The 23,901-nt window shown below is 46.6% G+C and overlaps 1 protein-coding gene across 1 annotated transcript in view; it reads left to right on the forward strand.

The window, feature by feature from the left end:
* The window catches only part of LOC119457370 (hemicentin-1-like), a 268,953-nt gene extending 246,064 nt beyond the window's left edge, over positions 1-22,889 (forward strand). Inside the window, exons 7-9 of the mRNA XM_049668104.1 lie at positions 18,560-18,862; positions 19,693-19,995; positions 22,693-22,889. Of these exons, the coding sequence (XP_049524061.1) occupies positions 18,560-18,862; positions 19,693-19,995; positions 22,693-22,889 (803 nt within the window). The remainder of the gene's footprint in view (positions 1-18,559; positions 18,863-19,692; positions 19,996-22,692) is intronic.
* Positions 22,890-23,901: the final 1,012 nt, after the last annotated feature.

Here is a 23,901-nt window from a genome sequence, read left to right on the forward strand (position 1 = left end):
GCTGAGACTTCTTCCCTGTCTTGCCGCACACCCAGCGGCACATACTCAGTGACCCAATTTGGCGAGAGGTTCACTGAGGAGCGGAATAAACCTAGTACATTCGTGGCGCAGCCCGGTAAAGTGTTGGCGTAAAAGACGTTCATTGAAAAGTGGCCCACACCCACTGTATTTGTGGCGCAGCCTGCTAACGGGTCGAGTTGCTGACCTTGATGAACCCTTGTGACGTCAGTTCAATTCCGTTCAGCATCGGAGAAATGTAAGGTATCTGTTTCGTCATTCTATAGCGGCACATTCCCAGTAGCAGATACCTAGTTGCCCAAGTTGGCGTCAAAAAACGTTCATTGAAGAGCGGTGGCACACACCTACTGGCCCATACTTAGTTAGCCAAGTTTGCATCAAATCGAAGACCAGCACAGGCCGAATGGCAAATATCCAGTGCTCTAAGTCGGTGTCGGAGTGTTTCTTCGAACAGTGGTACCTACACAGTCCTGCATCTTACGTGGTTTCGATTCCGCTCAGCATCGGAGAAATGTAAGGAATGTTTTTGTCATTGTAGAGTGGCACATACCTAGTTACCCAACTTGGCGTCAAATACGTTCATTGAAGAGCGCCACAGATGTACTGGCACACACTGAGTGACCCAAGTTGGCATCAAAGAGGTTAATTGAAGACCAACACAGCATGAATGGCACATATACCCAGTGCACCAATTCGGCGTCAAAGAGTTTTTTCCAACAGCGGTACCTACCCAGTCCCGCGTCTACAGCGACGTGAAAGTGGTTTGTTGAAGAGCGGCACGTCCGTACACATTGGCACATACTCAGTGACCCAAGTTGGTCTAACTGTTGGTTTCGAACCCTGCTACCTCAGCACAACAGCCTGATGTGCTACCCATTTGACTACGAACTAGAGCACTGCACGGGCTCGGGCTTACCCGAAAGCCCGGGCCCGGCCCGGCCCGTGGGCCGGGCCGGGCCGGGTAGAGCAGTTTTTTCACGGGCTCGGGCCGGGCTCGGGCACGGCGTGTGCTTTTTGACCCGGGCCCGGGCCGGGCTCGGGTTTTTTGACGCGGGCCCGGGCCGGGCTCGGGCTTTCTGGTGGTGTGCATGGAACGTGCAGCGAGTTATTCTCGGGCCTCTAAACTCTGAAAAACATGTATTTTTCGGTCTCGGGCCGGGTTCGGGCCAGTTTCGAGCCGGGCTCGGGCCGGGCTCGGGCCTAAGGTAAAAGGGCGGCGGGCCGGGCCGGGCGGGTAACGTAGATTATTTCCGGGCCCGGGCCGGGCCCGGGTCTCACCATAAAAGTTTTGATCGGGCTCGGGCGGGCCGCCCAACGTAAAAACGGGCCCGGGCCGGGCTCGGGCTGAAAAAATCGGCCCGTGCAGTGCTCCACTACGAACTACTAAGTGACCCAGGTAGGTGGGAAATGCATGATTAGATACAAACTTACAAACATAGATATATAGATATATATCTAAATATATATATATATATATATAAAGTGCGTGAAGTATCTTAAGAATGCTCACGCATTAAAAGTATGTGTGGCAGTTAGCGCACACAACATAAATTATGAGCGAAAGCAACACAACAGCATTGCAACCAAACTCTTTAATCAACCAGGAATGCGATGTGCGCTCGTTTGTTGCGTCATATGTGCGTTATTTTGTCCTAGTTTTTGTGCGATAACTCGCCTTAACATGAGCTTAAACGAAAAGTTGGTAATAAATACAAACGCATTGACATATGGTGTGCAAACACATAACACACACACACACACACACACAACACACATAACACACAACACACACACACACACAACACACACACACACACACACACACACACACACACACACACACACACACACACACACACACACACACACACACACACACACACACACACACACACACACACACACACACACACACACACACACACACACACACACACACACACTCATCTCTCTCTCTCTCTCTCTCGCGTGCAATTACCAGAACGGAGGAATGCCACTGTTCCTCAGATAATTTTTTCGAAGCTGTCAGAGTGCAGGTTTGCCTGTAGTGTTATGATGAGGGCATTCCAGGAGGGGATTACATGCGTTTTTATCCGCGTGGCGAGATTCACACTGCAAATTTAGCGGCCCGCATTTTGTGCAAAATGTGTATGGTTTTTGCGGTGTCGAGAGATAATCTAATGGATGAATAAAGCTTTGTATATTTTTATTTATAGTAAGTAGAATGTTGCACTCAATAAGCTCATCAGTATGAAATAGATCATAGATCCTGAAATTATAGTCCGGCCATGTCCTTCTACATATTTATGTTGCTTGATTTGAATTTTTGAAGGTAGCGCTGATCATGTCCTGGTAGTGGGAGAGAAAGCAGCCTGCTGACCTATGGTAGTGCTGATTGTTTTCATATACTTGTGCTGCTTATCTATGTTAGGGGCCGCCTGAGTGCCTAAAAAAAACATTATCCACTTTGGTGCCTTTCATTGGGGCGTTATATACTGAACCGCACTCACTAGAGGGAATTTGGATATGGACACAAAACTTACACGGAGAGATAGCGACATCTAGTAATACTGTGCAACCGGAAACGAGGCTAGATAACCAGCTACACACAAAATTCTCCGCATAGCGTTGATTCCCACTGTGCGTGGAATCTGCATTGTTTGTTGTATGCAAAACAGAGAATGCAGTGAGTGGGGGTCTGGAAAAACAGGTTTATGACAGCGCAGACACCTTAAATGGAGCTGCGAAGTACCTATGACACGTGTTGCTACAAAAAACACTTGATCACCGTATAAGCGCTGAAGCGGACGCGATAACGATGCCAAAATTTTGTGGGACGTGGAACTTACGCTACAAAGTATGAAATTAACATTTGCAACCTGCGGTAGTATATGTAACCAGAATGGTGTTTAACTAGCTGCAGGCACAAAACTGCAAGCCGATTGAGCTTTTTCAGAGATCCCGCACACCGTAAATTTTTGATAACGACTGTGCGTTTATAAATGCCAAACACGCTGTAACTTAAGAAGGACTACTTGCACTGGACTTGTTGAAAACAATCTGCGGTGGTTACGGAGTCTAGACGCGCCGAGGGCTGATGGCTTCGAGTGCGCTGTGTTCTCGCCGCTTAGTGTGCTTTGAAACGAGAGGCAGCACGAAGGCCACTTCGCTCGCTAGTACTGCAGCTCTTCCTCGCGCCAGCGTTTTGAAAGCGAGCGTCCGCTGTCATCGAATGGGATATGTTCATGTTTGCCTGTACACGCATGACATCAGGTTTACAAGTCTATACGGCCGATAAAATTACTATCCTTAGATCTTATAGCTGTCCAATAATTTGCTATCGCAATGATGCAACATTTTTTTGCTTACTTCTTGCGCTTGTTCTCCCGTAAGTGGTCGTTCTACCAACGTTTGGTCTGGCCGATATACATTCTACAACAAGATATAGGTATGGCATAAACCACATCTATGGAAGAGTTGACGAAGGGCTTCTCATGCCTTGTGCAGCAACTTCGTCTACTTTCACAGCAAATGCGAAGGCACGGCTTAAAAAGTTTATTGGGGCAGAAAAAAAATTGTAAGTAGCGCTTGTGTTCGTCTCCCTTCTCTGTGTGAGAGCTCTTTTTTTTTCCGCGCTGTGATTTTGTTCCTCCGCTATGCTGAAACATATAATCTTTTTTTGTCAAATGTACTTGGTCCAAAAGCCCTCGATTCAAAAAACAATCGCTCTCGTAATTCGTATTAGTCAGTGTCCATTAAAATGTCGCACTTCGGCTTACAGGGTCGGGATATAGTAATGCTTCTATTTCAATTCTTTTCCTTTTTTCGCACTTCGTGAGTGGTACGAGCTGTGCTCCGCATACTTTACCACCAGCATTGGCCGGTGCTGAGTGGTGGATGCTAAGACAGCAATGGAATCAAGTGAAAGGAAGTGTAACATTTTACCGGCTTGGTTTTTGTCAACCCTTCCGGAGCCAGCTCCACGAGTGTCAATAATTGACGACAGACCCTGTGGCGGGAATCCTTTATAGGCCAGAAACTCAGAGGCAGACCAGAGTGGGGAGCACTGTGCCTCTCAATCAATGGGTTTCTGGAGCAATGAAAGTTCTATTATGTGGCCTGACAAATCGCCAATCACGCCCCGCAGTGTCATTGAAATGTTAAACCTTGCGTACCTTGCAGGGTCATTCCACTGGAATAATCTTGCCAAATAAATTAGAGAGAATTACATGGTTTACGCGTGCCATATAAACAGAAGTATTAGTACCCAGTATTTAAAAAAGATCGTTCTCAATCCTGTAGGGACATCATAGATCATTACAGGCGAGCCACATTGCTCGTTAAACAAGTGGCAATTGGTGGCTTGGCGGCTAATACAAACCAACACATTCCCCAACCCCACTGCTTTCAGTCACTATCACCCAGGCGTATACACAGACATATGTAAGCATTGTAACAACAGAGCAGACAGGGCATGCCCAAAGAAACAATATAATAACAATAACAGGTCAGAAACACGACAAGACAGACAGACATGAACTTTATTTGGTCCTGAGGAACTACGTGGGGACGCCCTGTGGGAAGTCCGTAGTAGTCGCTGGCCGCGTCCCCGTAGGGGCAGGAAGACCGTGATCCTGAAGACCGTGAAAGTGAACGTTGGGTGCATAACATTCACAAAAGAGACAAAGGCGCCCCAAAAAGATTCTGGAACCACATAAATGCACTCGGAGCTCCAACTAAAAACTCGCAAACGGCTATAAGTGATGAAGACGATAACATCTACGAAGGAGACGATGCGCTGTGGTACATCACAGACGTTATTAAGGATAACTTCGGCCCGAGAAAAAGCGTAGTTCAGACAACAGATCCAGCAACAGCAGAGAGGCCAGATAGATCAAAATTTAGCATAGAAAGCTTTTATTGGAAAAAGGCAGCAGAAAATGTCCCTAACAACACGGCAGCAGGACCCGATGAAATCCCAATACAGCTAATCAAAAACCTCGGTCCAAAAAGCAAGGCACTGCTGACTAATGACATAGAGCAAGTGATTAGAACAAAGAAAATTTCCGTTGGATGGTGCGAAAGCAAGATGAATCTCATCTACAAAGACAAAGGAGATAAGGATAAGACGAGCTCGTACAGGCCAGTTACAGTAACGTCGGTGATATATAGAATGGCAATGCAAGCCATAATATTAGAACTGTCGAAGTGGGTGGAGAAAAACGATGTATTGGGGGAACTACAGAATGGGTTCAGGCCAGGCAGACGCTTAGAGGATAATATGTTTGTACTAACTCAGTGCATAGATATTTCAGTAGCTAAGAAAAGACCTTTATGGATAGCATTTCTAGATATTAAAGGAGCTTATGACAACGTAGACAGGGAATTGTTGTGGGATATTCTTCAATACGAAGGCATAGATGACGATTTCATGGAGCTGCTGAGGGAGATATATAGAGACAACCAAGTACAAGTGGTATGGGAAGGTCGAAAAGGAAATGAAATGGCGGGGATTCACCAAGGATTGAAGCAAGGATGCCCTCTGTCACCATTGTTGTTCACGCTTTACGTCAAGGGTATAGAAATACGACTTGATTTATCCTACATGCGTAATGGACAAATGGTTCAACAGAAGGTCAGTGGACTGATGTACGCAGACGACATTGTGCTACTAGCGGACAATATAAAAGATTTACAGATACTTGCGAATATCTGTGGGAATGAAGCTACAAATCTAGGTCTTAAGTTTAGCACAGAGAAATCAGGAATTATGATCTTTAATGAAGAGACATGAAGAGACGAGTAACCTCGTGCTGTCAATTCAACAGCAAGTAATAACCATAGTGAAGCAATATAAGTACCTCGGCGTACACATAAACGAAGGAAAGAATTACTCAAGCAACCACCAAGATAATCTGAAAATAAAGGGGAAGCGGAATGCCGCAATAACAAAACACAGAGCACTGTGGGGCCACAATAAGTATGAGGTAGTGCGTGGAATCTGGAAAGGTGTAATGGTGCCAGCGCTAACATTCGCAAATGCCATTCTATGCTTAAAATCGGATATCTTGTCGGGTTTGAAAGTTAACCAAAGATCAGTAGGCCGGTTGGCTTTGGGAGCCCATGGTAATACCACAAATGAGGCACTGCAGGGTGACATGGGTTGGGCCTCTTTTGATGTCAGAGAAGCACAGAGCAAAATTAGTTTTGAAGAAAGGCTCAGGAACATGGATGAAAATAAATGGGCGGCTAAAGTGCACAAGTATCTCTACATGAAAAGCGTGGACACAGAATGGGGGAAGAAGTCAGGGAAGTTGGCAACCAAGTACAGGATAATCGAAACTGTAAATAGACAACAGAAAGACAGAGAAATAGATACCCTGAATTGGATGCAAAGAATGGAAACCAAAAGGACAATGGAGATTTACAAGAATGAGAAGATAGACATTAGAAGGGAAAATCTGTACGACAACACAAAGGGCAGTGCCTTGCTATTTGAGGCTCGAGCCGGTTGTCTAAGGACCAAAACATACCGGAGCAAATATTTGGAACTAGATGAGACATGTGTATGCTGCAGTAAAGATCCAGAGACCACTCAGCACATCCTAATGGAATGCGACGGGATCCACCCAGCGAGAGCCTTAGGTAACGTGCACCTCCCAGAAGCGCTTGGGTTTAAAGTGGAAGGAAACATCAACAGATCAGCCGTCGAGATAAGCAAGAGACGATTAGAGTACTGGTGGAAAAACAGCAGGGAAAAGATGAATACGACCTGATCTCTTAAAATAATAGGTAGCGGTACAAGGTAAATTTGTGAAAAAGAAAAAGAATAATGAGAGTATAATGAATAATGAATATAATGATGAGAATGATGAATATATAATGAGAGTATAGAGAATAATGAATAATGCGAGATAAAGAACATGTATAGTATACCTGATTAAATCAAGCAGGCCAGGTGACTATTTGTCGCCGCCCCGTTTCAAAGGGGATGCCAATAAATCATCATCATCATCATCATCATCATCATCATCATCATCATCATCATCCGCCCTTTCGCAGGCCCTCTGGACAGCCTGGAGTTGAACTGAGAGTACGAGGCTTTTAAGGGCATCGTCCCAGTCCGCTTCTTTGTTTAACGGTGCGTTACGTAACGCAGGGCATTGCCAGAGCATGTGAGCCAATGTACCGAAATGCACACCACAATCTGTACAGTGTGGTTCTATATTTGTGGCGATGCGACTTAGAAAGTCCCTCGAAGGAAAGGGCCCCGTTTGGAGCATTCTAAAAGTCGACGATTGAGACCTGTGAAGCTTAGGATGCGGTAGTGGAAAACTCCTCCGCTCTAACTGGTAGTGAGAAACTATTTCGTGGAAAGTAAGTAATGGGCCGCTGTGCTTAATTTCGTCCGGCCCCCCAAAACCTTCCATACCACCGCGGCGGGTAAGATCTCGCGCATGGTTATGAGCAGGCTCATTGGGGTTTGGGAGATTTATAAGAACATTCGGACCCATGTGGGCCGGAAACCACGTAATGGTGTGAAAACCAGTAACCACCCTATTTCTGAGGATGGCCGCAGCCTCTCGAGAGACCGAATCCGATGCAAAGGCACGTATGGCCGCACGAGAGTCTGTGCATATATCGGGACGCGCAGGGTCCCTCATTGCCAAAGCTATGGCAATCCGATGCAAAGGCACGTATGGCCGCACGAGAGTCTGTGCATATATCGGGACGTGCAGGGTCCCTCATTGCCAAAGCTATGGCTATCTGTTCTGCTACATTGATGGAGATTTGACGGACAGAATCCGCGTTGATAAGTGTACCGTTCGTATCAACTACTGCCGAAACAAAGTCGCTGGTCTGCCCATATTGGGCTGCATCTACGAATGCTGCCAAGCTTGGGCTATCTGCGGCTGTCTTTAGAATAGCCCGAGCGCAAGCCTTGCGTCGCCCAGTGTTATATTGTGGGTGAACATTCCTAGGAAAAGGACTTACAGTGAATAACGGCCGTATTGTTTCCGAGAGTGATTCCTGATGGTCGTTAATTAAGCTTGGAGCTAAGTTGACTTCCTCTAGTAAACGTCTGCTGGCTTTGGATGTAGATAGCCTGACAATTTGTGGTGTTCTTTGGGCCTCTATCGCCTCCGAGGCGGTATTATGCATGCCCAGCTGCATAAGCTTCTCTGTACTAGTAGTATTCCCCTAATGTACCTAGTCCTGCGGTCGATGATTTGGCGTTTTATGAGAAGCATCACATCTTGTGTGGCGAGTGCGGGTCTGAAGACTACCATATTGTGGGAAAATAGTTCCCGGCCCTCAATATAATTTGAAATCCTATTGTGAATAGCGTGTTCTGCAACCTTACCCGCGCAAGAGGTGAGCGAGATCGGGCGCAAGTTTTCCGGGGCTAGAGGTTTCCCTGGCTTAGGAATGAGGACCACCGAAGCAGTCTTTCAGGACTCAGGAACCGCGCCCGATTCCCATATCCTGTTCATTTCTTCCGTCAACTTCGTGATGGACTTATCATCCAGGTTGCGAAGAAGGCGGTTGCAAATACCATCCGGCCCCGAGGCCGAGCGGCCCTTAAGGTTACTAATACCTTCCTGATCTCAGCCTCTGTGAAGGGGCCGTCCAGCTCCCCCACCTCTTCCCCCGGTAGCTGCGATAGTCCCGATGACCCGATGGGCCCATCGGAAGATATCGATTAGTCAGCTCCTTGATGAGGGCCGTCTCTGAACCTCTCTTCTCTTTGCGCTTCCGCACTATCCTATCAATTGCAAGCCTTTGGTTACTGTTTGCCTGCGAGTCGTCAACATTAATAATAAGAGATGAGGAGCAGTGGGAGACCGTGCTGCTCAGCTCGGACCCGGATGTTCAAGCAAGACTAGTCCACATGGCTGAAGACGCCACCGCGGCCCAGAGGCTGCCGGCCGCCGTCTAAAGGGGGGAGGCTTCTAGTCATTACCCCCTTCTCTAACTACATTTTGGACAAAATAAAGTTATTTCTCTCTCTCGTAATCTTTGCAAATTAGCTAATCAGTCACTGTAATTTGGCGCAAAGCTTATGTTCCCCTCTCCTTATAGCTCAGCTATACCAATGCAAAAGGGCACTATATCTACTATATGTAATATTTAATAACTATATGGTCGAAATATTCACAATGTTTAATGTTTGTCGCATTTAGAAATGTCGCGCGTGTTTTAGCCTACAAAGATGTATCTGCGTCATGCATATGTCACACACCGGTTTGAACTGTATTACAAATGCTATGAATTTCGGAACGTGTTAAAAGAGTTGCTAAACAAAACTGGGCTTGGATAAAGCAGTATATTTCGCTTGCAGATCAGCAAATATTTGTATCTCACCGATACACCAGGCACGCTGAGCCTGAAAATGACGCAAATAAATTTGACAGCGGTGTTGCCAACGTCTCACACAGCTCCTTGTTTCGCTGCAATCAGTCTTCGGCTTTCATGCCCTTTGGTCTTTATCCCCGCTTTCATCAGTGTTACTCTTCTGTTGAAATGAAACACCCACAGCAGCTCAGCTAGTAGCTTTGGTTGTATATTTATTACTTTGTTTCATTCCCAAGCAAGTGACTTAACGCGGCGCCTGCCGGTGCACCCAGGTGGCATACTCAGGCTTTCATTATTTTCCCTGCAAGCAGCAGTGTTCACACCATACTTGTACACGCCACCTCCTAAAAACCCCTCAAAGGCTACCCATTCATGCTTGCATGCCTGCGTAACACGTTAAAAATCTCTCGTCGAATTTAGCCTCTCCTCAGTAATAGGCTATATCAGGAGAAGCCCGCTTGATTAACTCCCACTCCCCTTTGTTCGAGAAACACTGCCGTGCAATGGAAATATTTACATTTGCTTATTGATCCTTTTCCCGGCGCTCCTGTTGGCGCTGCCATGTTTGATCACGCGGTGACGCGTCCATTGCTTGACTCAGCTGCCTCCGTTGCCGCCATGTTTGCAATGCAAGCGCGTGACGTCGGTGCGGCGCAGCAGACCTCCTTTTCGACGGATATTGCAGACGGTGACTGTGTGAACGACACAAAACTTCGGCCGCAGCTTTAGAGGACATGTACTACTTACGTGCTTTCAGAGCTCATTACGCCTTGTGCAAACGGCGCGAGCCGCCTATACGGTACTTGTACTAAAAGCGGGCCTAGAAATGTATTCCAAGCTGTCCAAACTTTCCGCTTATGAAGTAAATCAGGATCAATGTGCTTTTCTTTTTTTATTTGGCAAACATTTTGAAGCAACCACTTGTGTTTCTGACTCAGTAAACTTCATCGGTTCCTCGGTGCGGCCACTTTCTGATTGTTTATTTCCACCCTAATCGCTCCCGGGTGTGCTCTGGTGCGATAGATTTGTTCTTGCTGCGCACAAAGCTGGGAATGCAAATGTTCTGTACTTTGTGGTAGCTTGTAGCAAAGACGTATTATCGCTAATCCCTCGCTTACTCTGTGGACCGTCACAAAACATTCAGCTTCCAACATTCGTGTCTTGTCGGTGTGTTCACCGTCACTTAAGCTTCGGCACGTTGATTCAAGTGAGCGCCCATTCACTTATTATGGATACGTTGGTGATAGGTCGGGCGTAAGTTTGCGTGCGAGTAGAGGTGGATGTGTGTAGATAACGTGCGAGAAACTCACTATGCCAGTAAATGGCATTACTACTTCCTTTTGTAACTAGCGGTACTCACGTTCCGGACGGAGTTGAAATCCTTTCTTTGGAGGTTAGCTATACAGCGCACGAATTATCTTTTTTTATCCACGAGGAAAGCCGTGCATCGCGAAGGGCCGACAACAGAGGCAGTCCTTATGTAGCAGCGGCGACACAGGTTGATTCCGTTCCTTATATATCCCTTATATTCGAATTCTTTATATGCGAATCACTATTTTTGCAGCTAATGACCGCACACGTCTTCCCTTTATCGTTACACATTTTGCAGGATGAATTGGGCACAGTTCATTAGCGTACACCCAGTTGTATTTCCGACAGCTGATCGCACAGTAGCAGGGCACACGCAGTAATGGTTTCGTATTCGTGCGCATTCACTGAGGCAACGTATGGCGTGCCGCCGAAAGCGCCATCTTGTTCCTATAGAGCAAACTGTTGCGTGAAAAGGGTCAATAAGCAAAAGGGCTACCATGGCGACATAAATATCGCAGTAGGTAAGTCAGTAAAAAAATAAGCAAGGAAATAATAAACCGAAATAGATTAGCCAATATTGAACCCATATGCGTCCGATTCAAAAACTGGCTATAAACCGAACAATATCACGGGTCTTGGTGCGCGCATCCGTTGGAATATCTGATGCCATGTGCGTGATATTCGCCACCAATTTTACAGTGTAAGCTGTTATGGGCTCATTCCAAAGCCGTTTCGGTTCGCGATGGTGTCCTCCGCCGCCGCCGCTGGTGACCATAACCGCTATCACCCGAAATGTGAAAAGCCCACTGCGCGGGAGTCGGATACTTTACCAGTGAGCCACGCAAGCACTTGCTATCAGGCAGCGGAAAAATGCCCTATAAACGCGCATTAGGCAGGCGCGCAGGCGTAGACGACGCGAGCCTCCGCCAGTACGGTGTGGCCATCTAGGTAAGGCTCCTGCAAACGCAGCGTGCGCCGGCGCAGACGACGAGATGCTATTCAAACGAGGCGTGCAATCAACGCGATCCCGAGCTGCCCGAGGCTCCGCCAGTATGGTGGCGCCATCTAGTTAAGGTGCCGGCAAACGCAGCGTGCTCGACATGTAAGTTGCGTATAGAAATTGCATGCTGTATGTAACTGGACCTGGTTCACTCAAGTAGGCTAGGTGACTATTTGTCAGCAGCCCGTTTTGAAGATTCCAATAAACAATCATGAATATCATCTTCAACAACAACAACAACGTACCATGCCACAGGTCAAGGGATGTGAGATGTGTGCCATGTATTCTGGATACCTCTTCGGTACACGTTATGGCGTCTCCTCGCAAGGTACAAATCGCAGATGAAGAAGCGAATTGTAGAGCTACGTGCGTGGCTACAGCCAGGCTTGATCGGGCTCAGCGCACTGCTGTGCAGAGAGCATTACAAACCGCAGCTCGTCATGGACGCCGGGCGGACAGTTGAGATCGCTCTCGTCAAAACGAGGCGAAGAGATTTTGCCGCGAAGACCTTGTTGTGCGTGGTGCCGAAATTAGAGCTACTCTTGAGCTTACGCTGACTGTGCTGCGTGTGCAGCGCTGGCGTGCGACTTTTTTTTTCAGTTCGTGATATTCATCTACTCTGCCACCACGCTGCTGTTGGGGAGGTTGTAAGCCTGTTTGGGCTCTATTGAAAGGGTGCTGGTAACTCCTGTGGATATTATTGCACCGTAGTTTGGTGACGGTACCCCGAGCCCAGAACCTTCACCCCGCGAGCCGCGCTCAAACTTACCGAAGGCCATTATATGTTTGTTCGGACAAGCTATACCGCTTTTACAAATGTACGGCGACTGTCAGGTAAGCGTGAAGATTCCTCCATGATGAGGATGTGGGAGGCGATGAGTAATCTGCCGATGAAAACGTGGAGTAGAGAAAACTTCTGCGAGGATGATGACCAGAAAATAGGCGAGTGTTTGTGCTAGACAAAATGAAGGGACCATTCTGCCGAAGTAAGAAAGACTGCACTGACAGCCATGAGCGCCGTCAATGTACGGGTGATCATTTTTAGATTTTCCGAAAACCAGACGCATTTCTGGTTAACATCCCTGCCTTCTCTTTCTTTCCTCCTCCTCCTGTTCCTCCTCCAAGATTTCGAAAAAGAAGAAAAAAAGAAAAGAAAACGCCTGTTACAGATAAAATAATTCTAGTCCTTGAGGTGAATTATTCAGAGGCGGAAATTACTTCTACGAGATACCGAAACAAATATTCAGCTTAAAAATACAAATTAACTTCTTAAATAATCAGTTTACGGTACATATTGCAATTTACGAATTATAACCGGTGATTTTGCAAGGCGTATCCACTTGGAAGAATTTTCAGAATGACACCAGTTTCGAGATATGCGCCATCAATCTCGCCGTAAAAATGCACTGTTGTTCACTTACTTTTTTAACAAAGCGCTTTTTTATGCATTCAAGCACTAAAGTAACTGAACGCCCACCTATTTCGCCCCACACTTTGGGAAATGACATCTCAAAACTGGTGTCATCCTGGAGATTCATTACAAGTAGATACGTCTTGCAAGCTCACCGGCTACAATTCGTAAATTGCAATATGTGCTGTAAAGTAATTAATTAAGAAGTTAATTAATTAATTGTTGTGAATTTGTTGAATACGTGCTTTGATTTCTCCTGATGGTAATGTACGCCTTTCTCAATGGTTCAGCTCAAGGACAAGAATTACGCTATCTGCCACAGGTGATCTTTAAAATTTCGCGTAAACTTAAATATGATCACCCCGTATACTGATGACTTGTAATACGTACTGTTATGCCGAAATTGATGCTAAAGGCTTATTAGAACGGCAGGGCGAAGTACACACGCACACAGAGAAGGACTCCGAAACATGGCACTCGTGGTCCTTCCTTGTGTGCGCATGTGGTTCGCGCTTCCGTTCTAATATGCATTTAAACCAACTAGCCCAAGTATTAGTCTTGATACTACGGGCTATAGTATAAACGTGTCATTTTTGTAACGCAGACACACTATTTCGTTAGGCCGAAAACGTGAGCGCGAAAGTTCGAAATCGGCATATAAAAGCGTCATTATTGTTTGGACGGAATTAGCAGAGAATCGTGTCGCAGGAGGGGAGAGAGAAGCGGGAAGAAAATGGAGCCTCCGGCCTGCTGATTTCGTGTTATTTATTCTGCCTATTTGTTCTCATGTTTGCTTTTTGATGCTGAAAAAAAAAATAAGCGAGAAAAAAAAAAGAAACCTTAAGTACCATCCCAAACAGTGTTAGCTAGATTGAGGACGGCAATGATTACCTGAATGAAGCATGTCTTCTTTTGCTAAACATTTTATATTTATTATATTGCTACAATCGAGCTCTTATATGACATCGTGATACTTTTTGGTTCGGCGTACGGACGGGGGGTCACATCGACAGCCCAGAGGAGCCATAACAACTGCTGCTGGATTGAATGCTTCGTATGCACTTTTATTCACCTTTCCAGAATTGATGAGAAAAAGTTTAGTTAGAGCCACTTGTGCAGCTTGGTACCTAAATGAAAGCAGTGTTGATATTTCAGCACCACTGCCCCTCATTGTATATTTATTAAAAATGGGTTGCGAGTAGATGTATCATGTTTGCAAAATAAGCGCTTGCTAAGCTCTTATAGTTTTCAAAACGACCATCGTTTGTGTCGTTTGTACTTTTAAGATAGGTGGTGATCTTGAAACATGTAGGATTAGCCTGGTGTGCTTGGCCAGCAATTGCTCCACCTGAGCACTTAATACACTATTAGCACGGTCGTTTCGCCAAATGTTCATCAACTCAGCGTCTCGGTGGAAGCCAATCAGCAGGCGCAGAACTGTTTTTCCTTCTTACACCAGGCTTTTTCGGGAACACTACGTCTTGAAAGTCCGCGTATCGAAGACGCCTCTGCTGCAGACCGGGAAGTGACTTTTCTTCTTCAAAGTGCGGGCGCTGCTCTGCGAATACTGAGGATTTATTCTGTACAAGATGTCGTGATGCTCCCGGGCTCAAAGTCAGTGCTACAACGACTATATCGGGGCCTGCCTCGTGACAAGTTTACGACACAATCTCTGGCGCTGATGAAATACCTCAGGAGTGGAGGTTTTAACGTGAAATTCCAGCCGGTTCCACCTCACGTTGGAATTGAAGGTCGTGATGAAGCTGATGGCTCTGGCGTACTTATTAAGATAATCGAAGAGCAGACAAACGATTTGTCAGCAGCAACGGGAGCACGGAACATGCTCGATAACTAACACGAATTGAATAAATTTGCTTCAAATTCTAGTGTCCGATTCGAGAATTCAGCACTCGAGCTCTTCGAATATTTGATCATATCGTAGTATAGGTGGTACAGCAATGATTGGAGCGTACTTGCCCGGTTTAAGTCAACGTTGCCACAAATGCTTCGCTATTCCAGCAGTCTGTTATTCGATTGAACGGTTAGGGAGCACAATGAGCACTTCTTAGAGATTTTTCTGGACGATGGCATAGCTAATGGTGCTGCATTCTAGGCCTGCGACCACATTTACTTTCCCGAGTCACGCGATGATTTCGTTCCTGGTTCGACCTCATGTTTGCATCATTAAACAGAACGATATCGTTGTAGTTATAAACATTGTTTCTTTTTGCCGATAACAAAAACGTATACTTTCGATTGCTTTTTAGCATGCATTCTGCCGAGAGCACGTGCAATAAGTCAAGATATTTTCATTTGCTTCATTAATGTAATATATGATTTCCTTTTACTCGTTTCTCTTATACAGATAAGTGTACGACGAAAGAGCACTTCGTGTATACGAGGACATGAATTAGAGATTTTTATCCTTTGCTGTGCGTGTGTGTGTGTTTCATCTCCCTCTCTTTCTACGTGTGTGCATTTTTTCTTATCTTTCTGTCTCCCCTTACCCCTTCCCCAGTGCAGGGTAGCAAACTGAATATCTACCTTCCGGTTAACCATCCTGCCATTTGCATCTCATTTATCTCTCTTTTATCATTTGCTTCAGCATCTTTCCTGCTTATACAAATAAATAAAAATCTGTATTGCATTTGGTATTCGAAGTCTATTTTCTGGTTCAATTTTATTCGAATATTTATCAATGTATTTGCAAACCCCGTCTTATTAGGACGGCTTGCGTGCTCGCCCCGCACTTACAATACCGGCAAGTTGGTAAGTGGTTTACTGAACACGCCCGCAAAAAAAAAAAATCGCCATGTCTTCGTCTTTAGTTTGCATAAATCATGCCAAGGCCATGGAGCGTAACCGACGAGTCCAAATGAATTAAAACAAGGCTCAGGTCTCCATCCAATATTTTCTCTCCTTTCTTTCTGTTTATCTTTTCCTGTTACTATTAAGCTGCTTTATTCTTCTTGCTCGGAAAGCCTATATGAGCATCACGGTTTTCTCTAAACCTACAAAGCAAGCTGTGCGTCACCCTAATATTCGCTGAAAAGTGGCGGCTTATTAGGAAAGGCATGTAACTTTTGTACACCAGCGCCGCGTTTGGAAAGAAAGCTATCTTGACATTTTAGCCTGTAAGCTCATTTTATACACCCGCCGTGGTTGCTCAGTGGCTATGATGTTGGGCTGCTGAGCACGAGGTCTCGGGATCGAATCCCGCCCACGGCGGCCGCATTTCGATGGCGGCGAAATGCGAAAAACACCCGTGTACTTAGATTTAGGTGCACGTTAAAGAACCCCAGGTGGTCCAAATTTCCGGAGTCCCCCCACTACGGCGTGCCTTATAATCAGATCGTGGTTTTGCCACGTTAAACCCCACAATTTTTTAGCTTATTTTATATACGTGATAACAAAATTGTTCAGCGAAGAACGACTGCCCCGAGCGTTCTATCCAATGCTATTACTCAGCACAAACTTCCCTTCACTTCTCGTTACTTCCCAAACCGCGAAATGTCAGAGGCCTAGTTTTTGCCTGAAGAGGCCGCTGTCCATGTGAAGTGTTCAGACCAGGCCTAAGCAATGCATTACATAAAATTGGCTGTGGTTTAGCTCTGGTTAAACCTAGTCGAGTAGCGATAGCTACAGACCCCCGGCTGCGCTTAGGCTTCGCTTGTAGTTAGACATGTTATTAATTTTAGTGGTTTCTGACTAGACTATAGGAAAGGAGAGACGTTGGGGTCAACCAACGGGTAAAACTGTATTTTTACAACTTAAGCTGTTATGGGCTCATTCCAATAGCCGTTTCTGGTCTCCTGCCTAGGCAGGCGCGCAGGTGCAGACGACCCGAGCCTCTGCCAGTATGGTGGCGCCATCTAGTTAACGTGCCTGCAACGCCGCGTGCGACGAGATGCGATTAAGACGAGGCGCGCAATCAACGCTATCTCGATGTTAGATGTGCGCCACGTTTTCTGGGTACCTCTTCGGTGCACGTTATGGCGTCTCATCGCAAGGTGGTCCAAATTTCAGGAGTCCCCCACTACGGCGTGCCCCATAATCAGATCGTGGTTTTGGCACGTAAAACCCCATAATTTTTAGCTTAATTTATATGCGTGAAAACAAAGAAGCGAATTGTAGAGGTACGTGTGCGGCTACAACTAGGCATCATCGGGCTCAGCAGACTGCTGTGCAGAGAGCATTACAAGCCGCAGCTCGCCGTCGATGCCGATGCCGAGGGGACAGTTCAGATCGTTCTCGTCAAAATCGAGGCGAAGACACTTTGCCGCGAAGATCTTGTTGTGCGTGGTGCCGAAATTGGAGCTACTCTTGCGCCGCTCAACCAGCTTACGCTGTGACTGTGCTGCGTGTGCCGCGCAGGCCTGTGACTTTTTCACACCAATGAATACGCTTCTATGAACCGTAAAGTATTGGGCTGTTGTGGCGACGTCGTCAATGGCATAGTTAGACTCATCAAAGTTCCAATGAAGAACCAGGTTCAAACTACTTCCTCACTGCGTAGTGCCCAACGGCCTGAGCGGTGGCCGCGCGGCGACCGCGACGAGGCGAGTTGCCAGAGAATCGAGCCCCGTGGTGTGACGTCACACAGAGGGCGCGGCGAACGCCCAACGGCTAAAGGGACTTTACCAACGTCAGGAGCGGTGGCCGCGCGGCGACCGCGACAAGCCGAGTTGCTGGAGAATCGAGGGCCGTGGTGTGACGTCCATATAATCCTCCATATTGTTATTACGGCAATATAAACAAAATGAAATATTTTACGACGTGAATGAACCTACAATTTATGAAAATTTCACGTCCGTATAGCACACAATGCCCTGCGAATTCGCGCGAAGTTTCGTTGAGACCAGACTTTCTGCCTTCATGACACAAGGTGCGGACGCTTCCTGTGCACATACTTTCTGCGATCGCTTTTCTCTGCACGCTTATGAATGGTTCAAGTACTCTTAGTAGATTAGCTGTAAAAACACTGTCAGCGCACACGCAGCACGCTAGCGTGTAATCACCATTGACTGTTTGCTCTAACCCTCCACGTCGATCAACTTCGATGCCTTTCGCACGTACCGTACACAACTGATATGTTTGTGTTACTTTAAATTAATGTTACAATGTTAATTGTAAAGAACAACTGTAAATATGTGTATATAGACACGAACAAAAGGAGCCTTCGAGATGTGTCGCAAGAGGTTCTAGCACTGAAAACTGCGCATGTTTGACGTTTCATGCCGCGTACTAAGTACTACTGCCTTTCCATTAGAGTGGCCGCGAGAGCACCAGAAAGGCCGTGTTCTTTTTTTAGAAGCACGTTTCGTAACAGCGAGCTACAAGATGGCCAAATGAAGCACATAAACACGTGTACGTCGTTATATTTTAGGCATACCGTAACTTGTGACGTCATTCCACGAGGAGCCTCTGTTAACGCGCGCTTTGTCTTCCTTTCATTCCGGCAGATGCGCCCGTATGTGCTTCGAAGCAGCGCAGTGTGCATCGGGCGGCTAAGAACGACGAGGTGCGCATCCAGTGCTCGGTACGTGCCGAGCCGACCAACGTGACGTTCCAATGGTCGCTGAACGCGTCATCGGGGCCGCGCCGCGAACTGGCCTGGGCGTCCTCCTCTGGTGCCGATGGCCTGGCCAGCAGCCTGCTGCTGTACGCGCCCGAGAATGAATCAGACTACGGCATCATCAGCTGCTGGGCGCGCAACGCTGTGGGCCCTGCCGCAGAGCCTTGCCTCTCCGAGATCTTGCCATCTGGTAAGGCGCACGCTCCTTGGGGACTGCATTTATTGGCTACGGCAGTTCTCCGCAGCCGTAATCATCGATCGAACATTTTAGGGAATACCACTCTGACTGAGCATTACCAAGCTGGGGGAGTGGAAGCGGGTGCGTGTGAAGCCATTGCGCACTTCCGATACGCGTTATATTCAAGTAGCATAGTTCTGAGCATAGCAGCCTAATGCTCTAACCATTAGGCTACAATCGCACGTGCGTCGCATATTTCTCGAGCGCATTGTCCATTATGGCTGTCGCTCCATTGAAACGTCCTGCTGGATAATATTTCAGGCAATGCCATCCTCGAAATGAATTAAGCGTGAATACCTTGCCATGGTTAAAGTGCTTATTAAAGGCGATAATGTTTGCATAGGACTGTATAGGGTCATTGCTTGGCCTAATCCGAAGTCATCGCGCATAGCGGACTAGTTAAATCGGTTTAGTAGCCGAAACAGCAGCAAGCGTGGGACTTTTTCTCCACCGAATACGAAATTAGTAAAACAAGAAATAATAATAATAAATGCTTTCACAAGCCAGATAAAATTTTCAGTGATCTTAGGGGCTAACAGCAATGTCCTTATCAGTATGAAATAAAAACCGTAGTGAAGAAACAGTTTAAAGAGCGAACCAAACTGAAAAAGAAATAAACGTTAACCACGAATTTCACCGTGAAGAATATAGCATAATATTAGAAGCAGCAGTAATTGCAAAGTGCTTTAAATCGGCAGGTTTGGTTACAGCGCCAACTTCATCTCGCGCTGTTGCGTGCAATAGAGCTGCAGCATTCGCCGACAGGACTCTCTGGCGTGCAGGTCCGCCCCGCGCTCCGCAGAACTGCAGCGTGGTGCGCCAGGTGGCGGGCTCGCTGCGCGTCGAGTGCGCCGCGCCGGCGCCACACCAGCCGGGCGTGCTCTACCAGCTGGAAGTGCGCGAACGTGGACGTCGGCTGGTGGCGAACCTGAGCTCGATGTCCCCATCCTTCTGGGTGGACGCCCTACCCGTGGGAAGCCAGTGCACGCTACTCGTTTACGCCATCGGGGGCAACGAGCGCTCGGCGTCGCTAAAACTCAGCGCCACTGTGCTAGCCAACGCGGCCCAGGGATACTCGGAGAGAGGTAAATGGAGGAAGGGGGGGGGGGGGGGGGGGGCTTAAGAAACGTTTTTTTTTCTATTTCTTCTATTAATAGTTTATTCATCCCGCGATGCACCCGACTGAGGAAGTAGCCAGGGCATGGCTTCGTGCTAGTCATTGACTAAACGCGAATGGAATTGAGAATGATAATAATCGTTACAAAATACGGCCCCAGGGTCTGTGTTCACAAGCACTTTGTACGCTACAGTGCTTTGTAAGAAGAGGCATCGGCTAGTCGTGATAGCGGACAAAGCCGGTCGTGCAAACTTTAGGGCACACTTTTGGTGTGTTGTACTCAACAAATCTATTTGACCCCTTGAGAAACTTCTCGGGAACCGTGCTGCACCCGCGGACCTGCATGAGGCACTACCACCATGTCAAGTTGTGTAAAAGGCACTGATGACGGATAGGCACTCCTTTAAGGAACTTGCGTCTCTTTTTAGCCGTGCCAAATCTGGAGATAGTTTGGTTGTAACGTTTAGCACGAGCCGCCCCAGCAATATCTGACTTATTCCTTCACATAGATCATTTGAGACGTTTATGAAATGAACATGGTTCCTTTTTCGGGGATGAGGACAGAGAGAAACGCAAACAGAGCATTTTAACAGCGGAGCTGTTTAAGGTCGAGGTTGATCCCTACGGAGCGATGGCGTCCGCAGTTTCGAGCGAAGTGGAGAGAGTGTGAAATGAGGAGAGGAGGTGCAGAGAGAGAAAGAAAGAGAGACAGACAGAGAGCGAGAGAAATAAAGAAAACAATATCTTTGCGAGGTGGGATTCGAGCCCGGATACCCACGGTCTAAAAGCGAGTGTCATAACCACTAGGCTATACACCCACGCTTGCAGAACATGCATTCATTGGAACTATATGATTGCGGTGTACCGACGATTGCAACACAACTTGCTATGGACGAGAGCAAGAGAAAATGACAGTGAGAGAGTGAGAGAAAGAAAGAGAAAGAAACACAGATAGAGAGGCGGGATTTGAACCCAGGTACTGACGGTCTGAAGGCGAACGTCGTACCCACTGCGCCATACATCCACGCTTGCAGAGCTACGCTGTTTCATCAGATTTCGCAAGCGTGGATCTGGCTTAAATTTTTTCACTCTGCGATGAATCATAGTTTTCGTTCCCTGAACCATGACAGATCGTGTGTTAATGTACATGAAGCTGCTGCATAGAAAATGCTGGGTTAAACACTCAGTGATCTGTTTCTTTTGCCAGTTATTTCTTGCACACGCCAGGACTGAACAAAGTGTCTCCTTGTCGGATTATATGATAAATCTATTAGCATTTTCATAGTTATATAATAAGCGTGCTGCAAGAAAATTACAAGGAATTGCTCACAATTTCTGCGTCAAGCCACTTGATATCTGGCGTACTGAAATACACACACAAACTTGGAACGTGCTTTGAGTTCCGGAACGTACTAGTTGGTGTGGGAGAAAGTTTAATTTGCTATTTTTTTTTCTTTACCGGTACAGCCATCTTGTTCCCTAAATTTGCAAAGCAGAACGCACCATGCCCCTGTCCTTGCTGTAGCATGCTGACGCATTGCTGAGACAACAGCGCTCATTGCGCACGTGATTTGCATTTTATAGTAGTCGGCGGCCACCACAAACCGCCACGAGTCGTCTTTTTCCGAGAACCACGTGTTCGCGGCTCGACATAAGGGTGCTTTGCTGCGTGCGCGAACTCGGGCAGCCGTCGCAGGCTGAGCGCGTTTGTCCTGAACCGTGCCACGGCAAAGGGGGAGAGCGGACCCAACGCTGCGACAGATCCTCGAGCTGCGCTGCGGGGCAAGTGCTCAGCGCTAATTCGGGTGGACATGCTTGCACAGAAGCGCTGCATCGTGAAATTTCTCGTGGTGGCCTTGTTTAATCCGAGGAAAGGCAAGAATAACTTGCGCTGCCGTGCCCTTTAGGTCGAAGAGACGAAAGCGTTTGTTCTGTACAACGGCTCCAGTGTTACTTCGTCTCGAGAGTTTGTAAGGTGGAAAAGATTAGCGAAGCGCTTGCACGCAGAATGGTGGGCGCCACGACAAGGGAGAAAGTTGAGGGCCTTTCAGCATTCCGCTGTGAAAAGAACGTAGGCAGATGTAGCTCGATTTAAAACACTGGTCGCTTTCGCATAGAAGACAACTAAAATTAGGAAACTTCTTTTTTGTTTAAAAAACTTTGCGCGCGAGTTAACGCACTAGTTCTTTAACTCTCTCTCTGTTTTAGTTTTTCTATTTCTTTTAGCAGTGCAAAGACTGGTGCCCTATTCACGGAATGTTTACCTTCGAGCTATGTTGGACAAGAATGGCGGTGCTTTTTTTTTGTAATTAACAAGCTACAAACATCGCATATGTATTGCCTAAAAATTTTAATCCCCAACTTATGCGTTAAAAGTATTTCTGTAAAGTTTTCAGTTCTATATGAGTTGTAGATTTGGAACCAACTAAGGTGCCTTTTTTTGTCCTTTAATCGCCTATTTATATTACTTATTTTAATGCTACGCTCATTTTCGCCATGTCAAGTCAACAAATTATTACTTTACACCGGCTCTGTTCAGCGCAGCTTTGAGCTGGGAGGGTAGGCATACTATACTTTCGCCGGTAAAGAAGCACAAAGTGGAATCACCAATATTGCACTGTGGTGTGTAGCATGCTATCACCGCATATCACGCGTTTCTGCGCAGGAAAACGATGGGCGATCAGCACGAACCTACTGCTGCTCCTGCTAGTGGCCACTGGTCTGGTGTTTGTCCTACTGCCTTTCATTGTGGTCATTGCACTGAGATACCGAAGGAAGCCGGCTGAGCCCAGATGTAAGGGTGGAGACTTTTCCTTCGCTTTGTGTGTACTTTGTTTCAAGTGCTGGATTTTTTTCTTCTGACGTATGCTTATTATTGCTTCTTTTTTTCAGCAGCGGAGGAGAAACCTGTTACGCAAGAGAAGCAGTGAGTGTTTATTTAGTTTTGCGTTTAATTACTTAATGTTTTTTTCGCGTTGACAGTTGCGCGCTGCCGACTGGTTGAGCACAAACGCTCATGCCCCTTTGAGGCGCCTTGTACATTATATGGCATATTGCAATGCATCTTTCTAAAGTTAACTGGGAAGAAATTACGTAGCATATTCAACGCCGATATGATGACAGATGCATGCGGAAATGTGGGGAAATGATTTGAATATATTCTTGCCACTAGGTTTTGAGAAAATTGACATTATTTGGCATAGGCCATTGTGTCGTCACAGATGACGCAAATCAGTCAGGAATGGCATTTCGAATATCCCGAAATGGCAAGAGGAGTTCGGATGAAGCGTCAAATATGGCAATTCTCCAAACGATGGTGCATCTTCATCTCCGTGCTTATGAAAAAAAAGAGAGCAGTTTATACAAATCATCAGAAGATGACTACTTTGTCTACATGTACATGTATATGTTGCTTCCGGCATCTGAAAATTACATTTTAGAAAGGAAAATAGTTTCACTTTTTGAATTTGTCAGTCAGTAAAAATGTGCCTGTGCTGTTTTTAGCACACAGTTTCCTCAAATAATTACTAAAGGCAACTGTGCTGCTGCGATCGTTCAACCACCATGGGAAATATAGTTAGTTCATGGATTTCGCTCATCTTCATGCTTGTGTCTTCAGACGTGCTTGTGGCTGCCTTTATTACGCTTTATCTTCATTTATTGGTCCAAATTTTAACGCAATCTATACTTTAAAGATGCAGAAGCCAACCGCCGCGGTGGCTTAGCGGCTACGGCAGTGCGCTGCTAAGCACAAGGTCGCGGGATCAAATCCCGGCCGCGGCGGCCGCATTTTGATGGGCGCGAAATGCAAGAACGCCCGTGTCCCGCGCATTGGGGGCACGTGAAAGATCCCAAAAATTAATCCGGGGTGCCC

The sequence above is a fragment of the Dermacentor silvarum genome, chromosome 1 (assembly GCF_013339745.2).
Source record: "Dermacentor silvarum isolate Dsil-2018 chromosome 1, BIME_Dsil_1.4, whole genome shotgun sequence".
In the NCBI taxonomy this organism is placed as follows: domain Eukaryota; kingdom Metazoa; phylum Arthropoda; class Arachnida; order Ixodida; family Ixodidae; genus Dermacentor; species Dermacentor silvarum.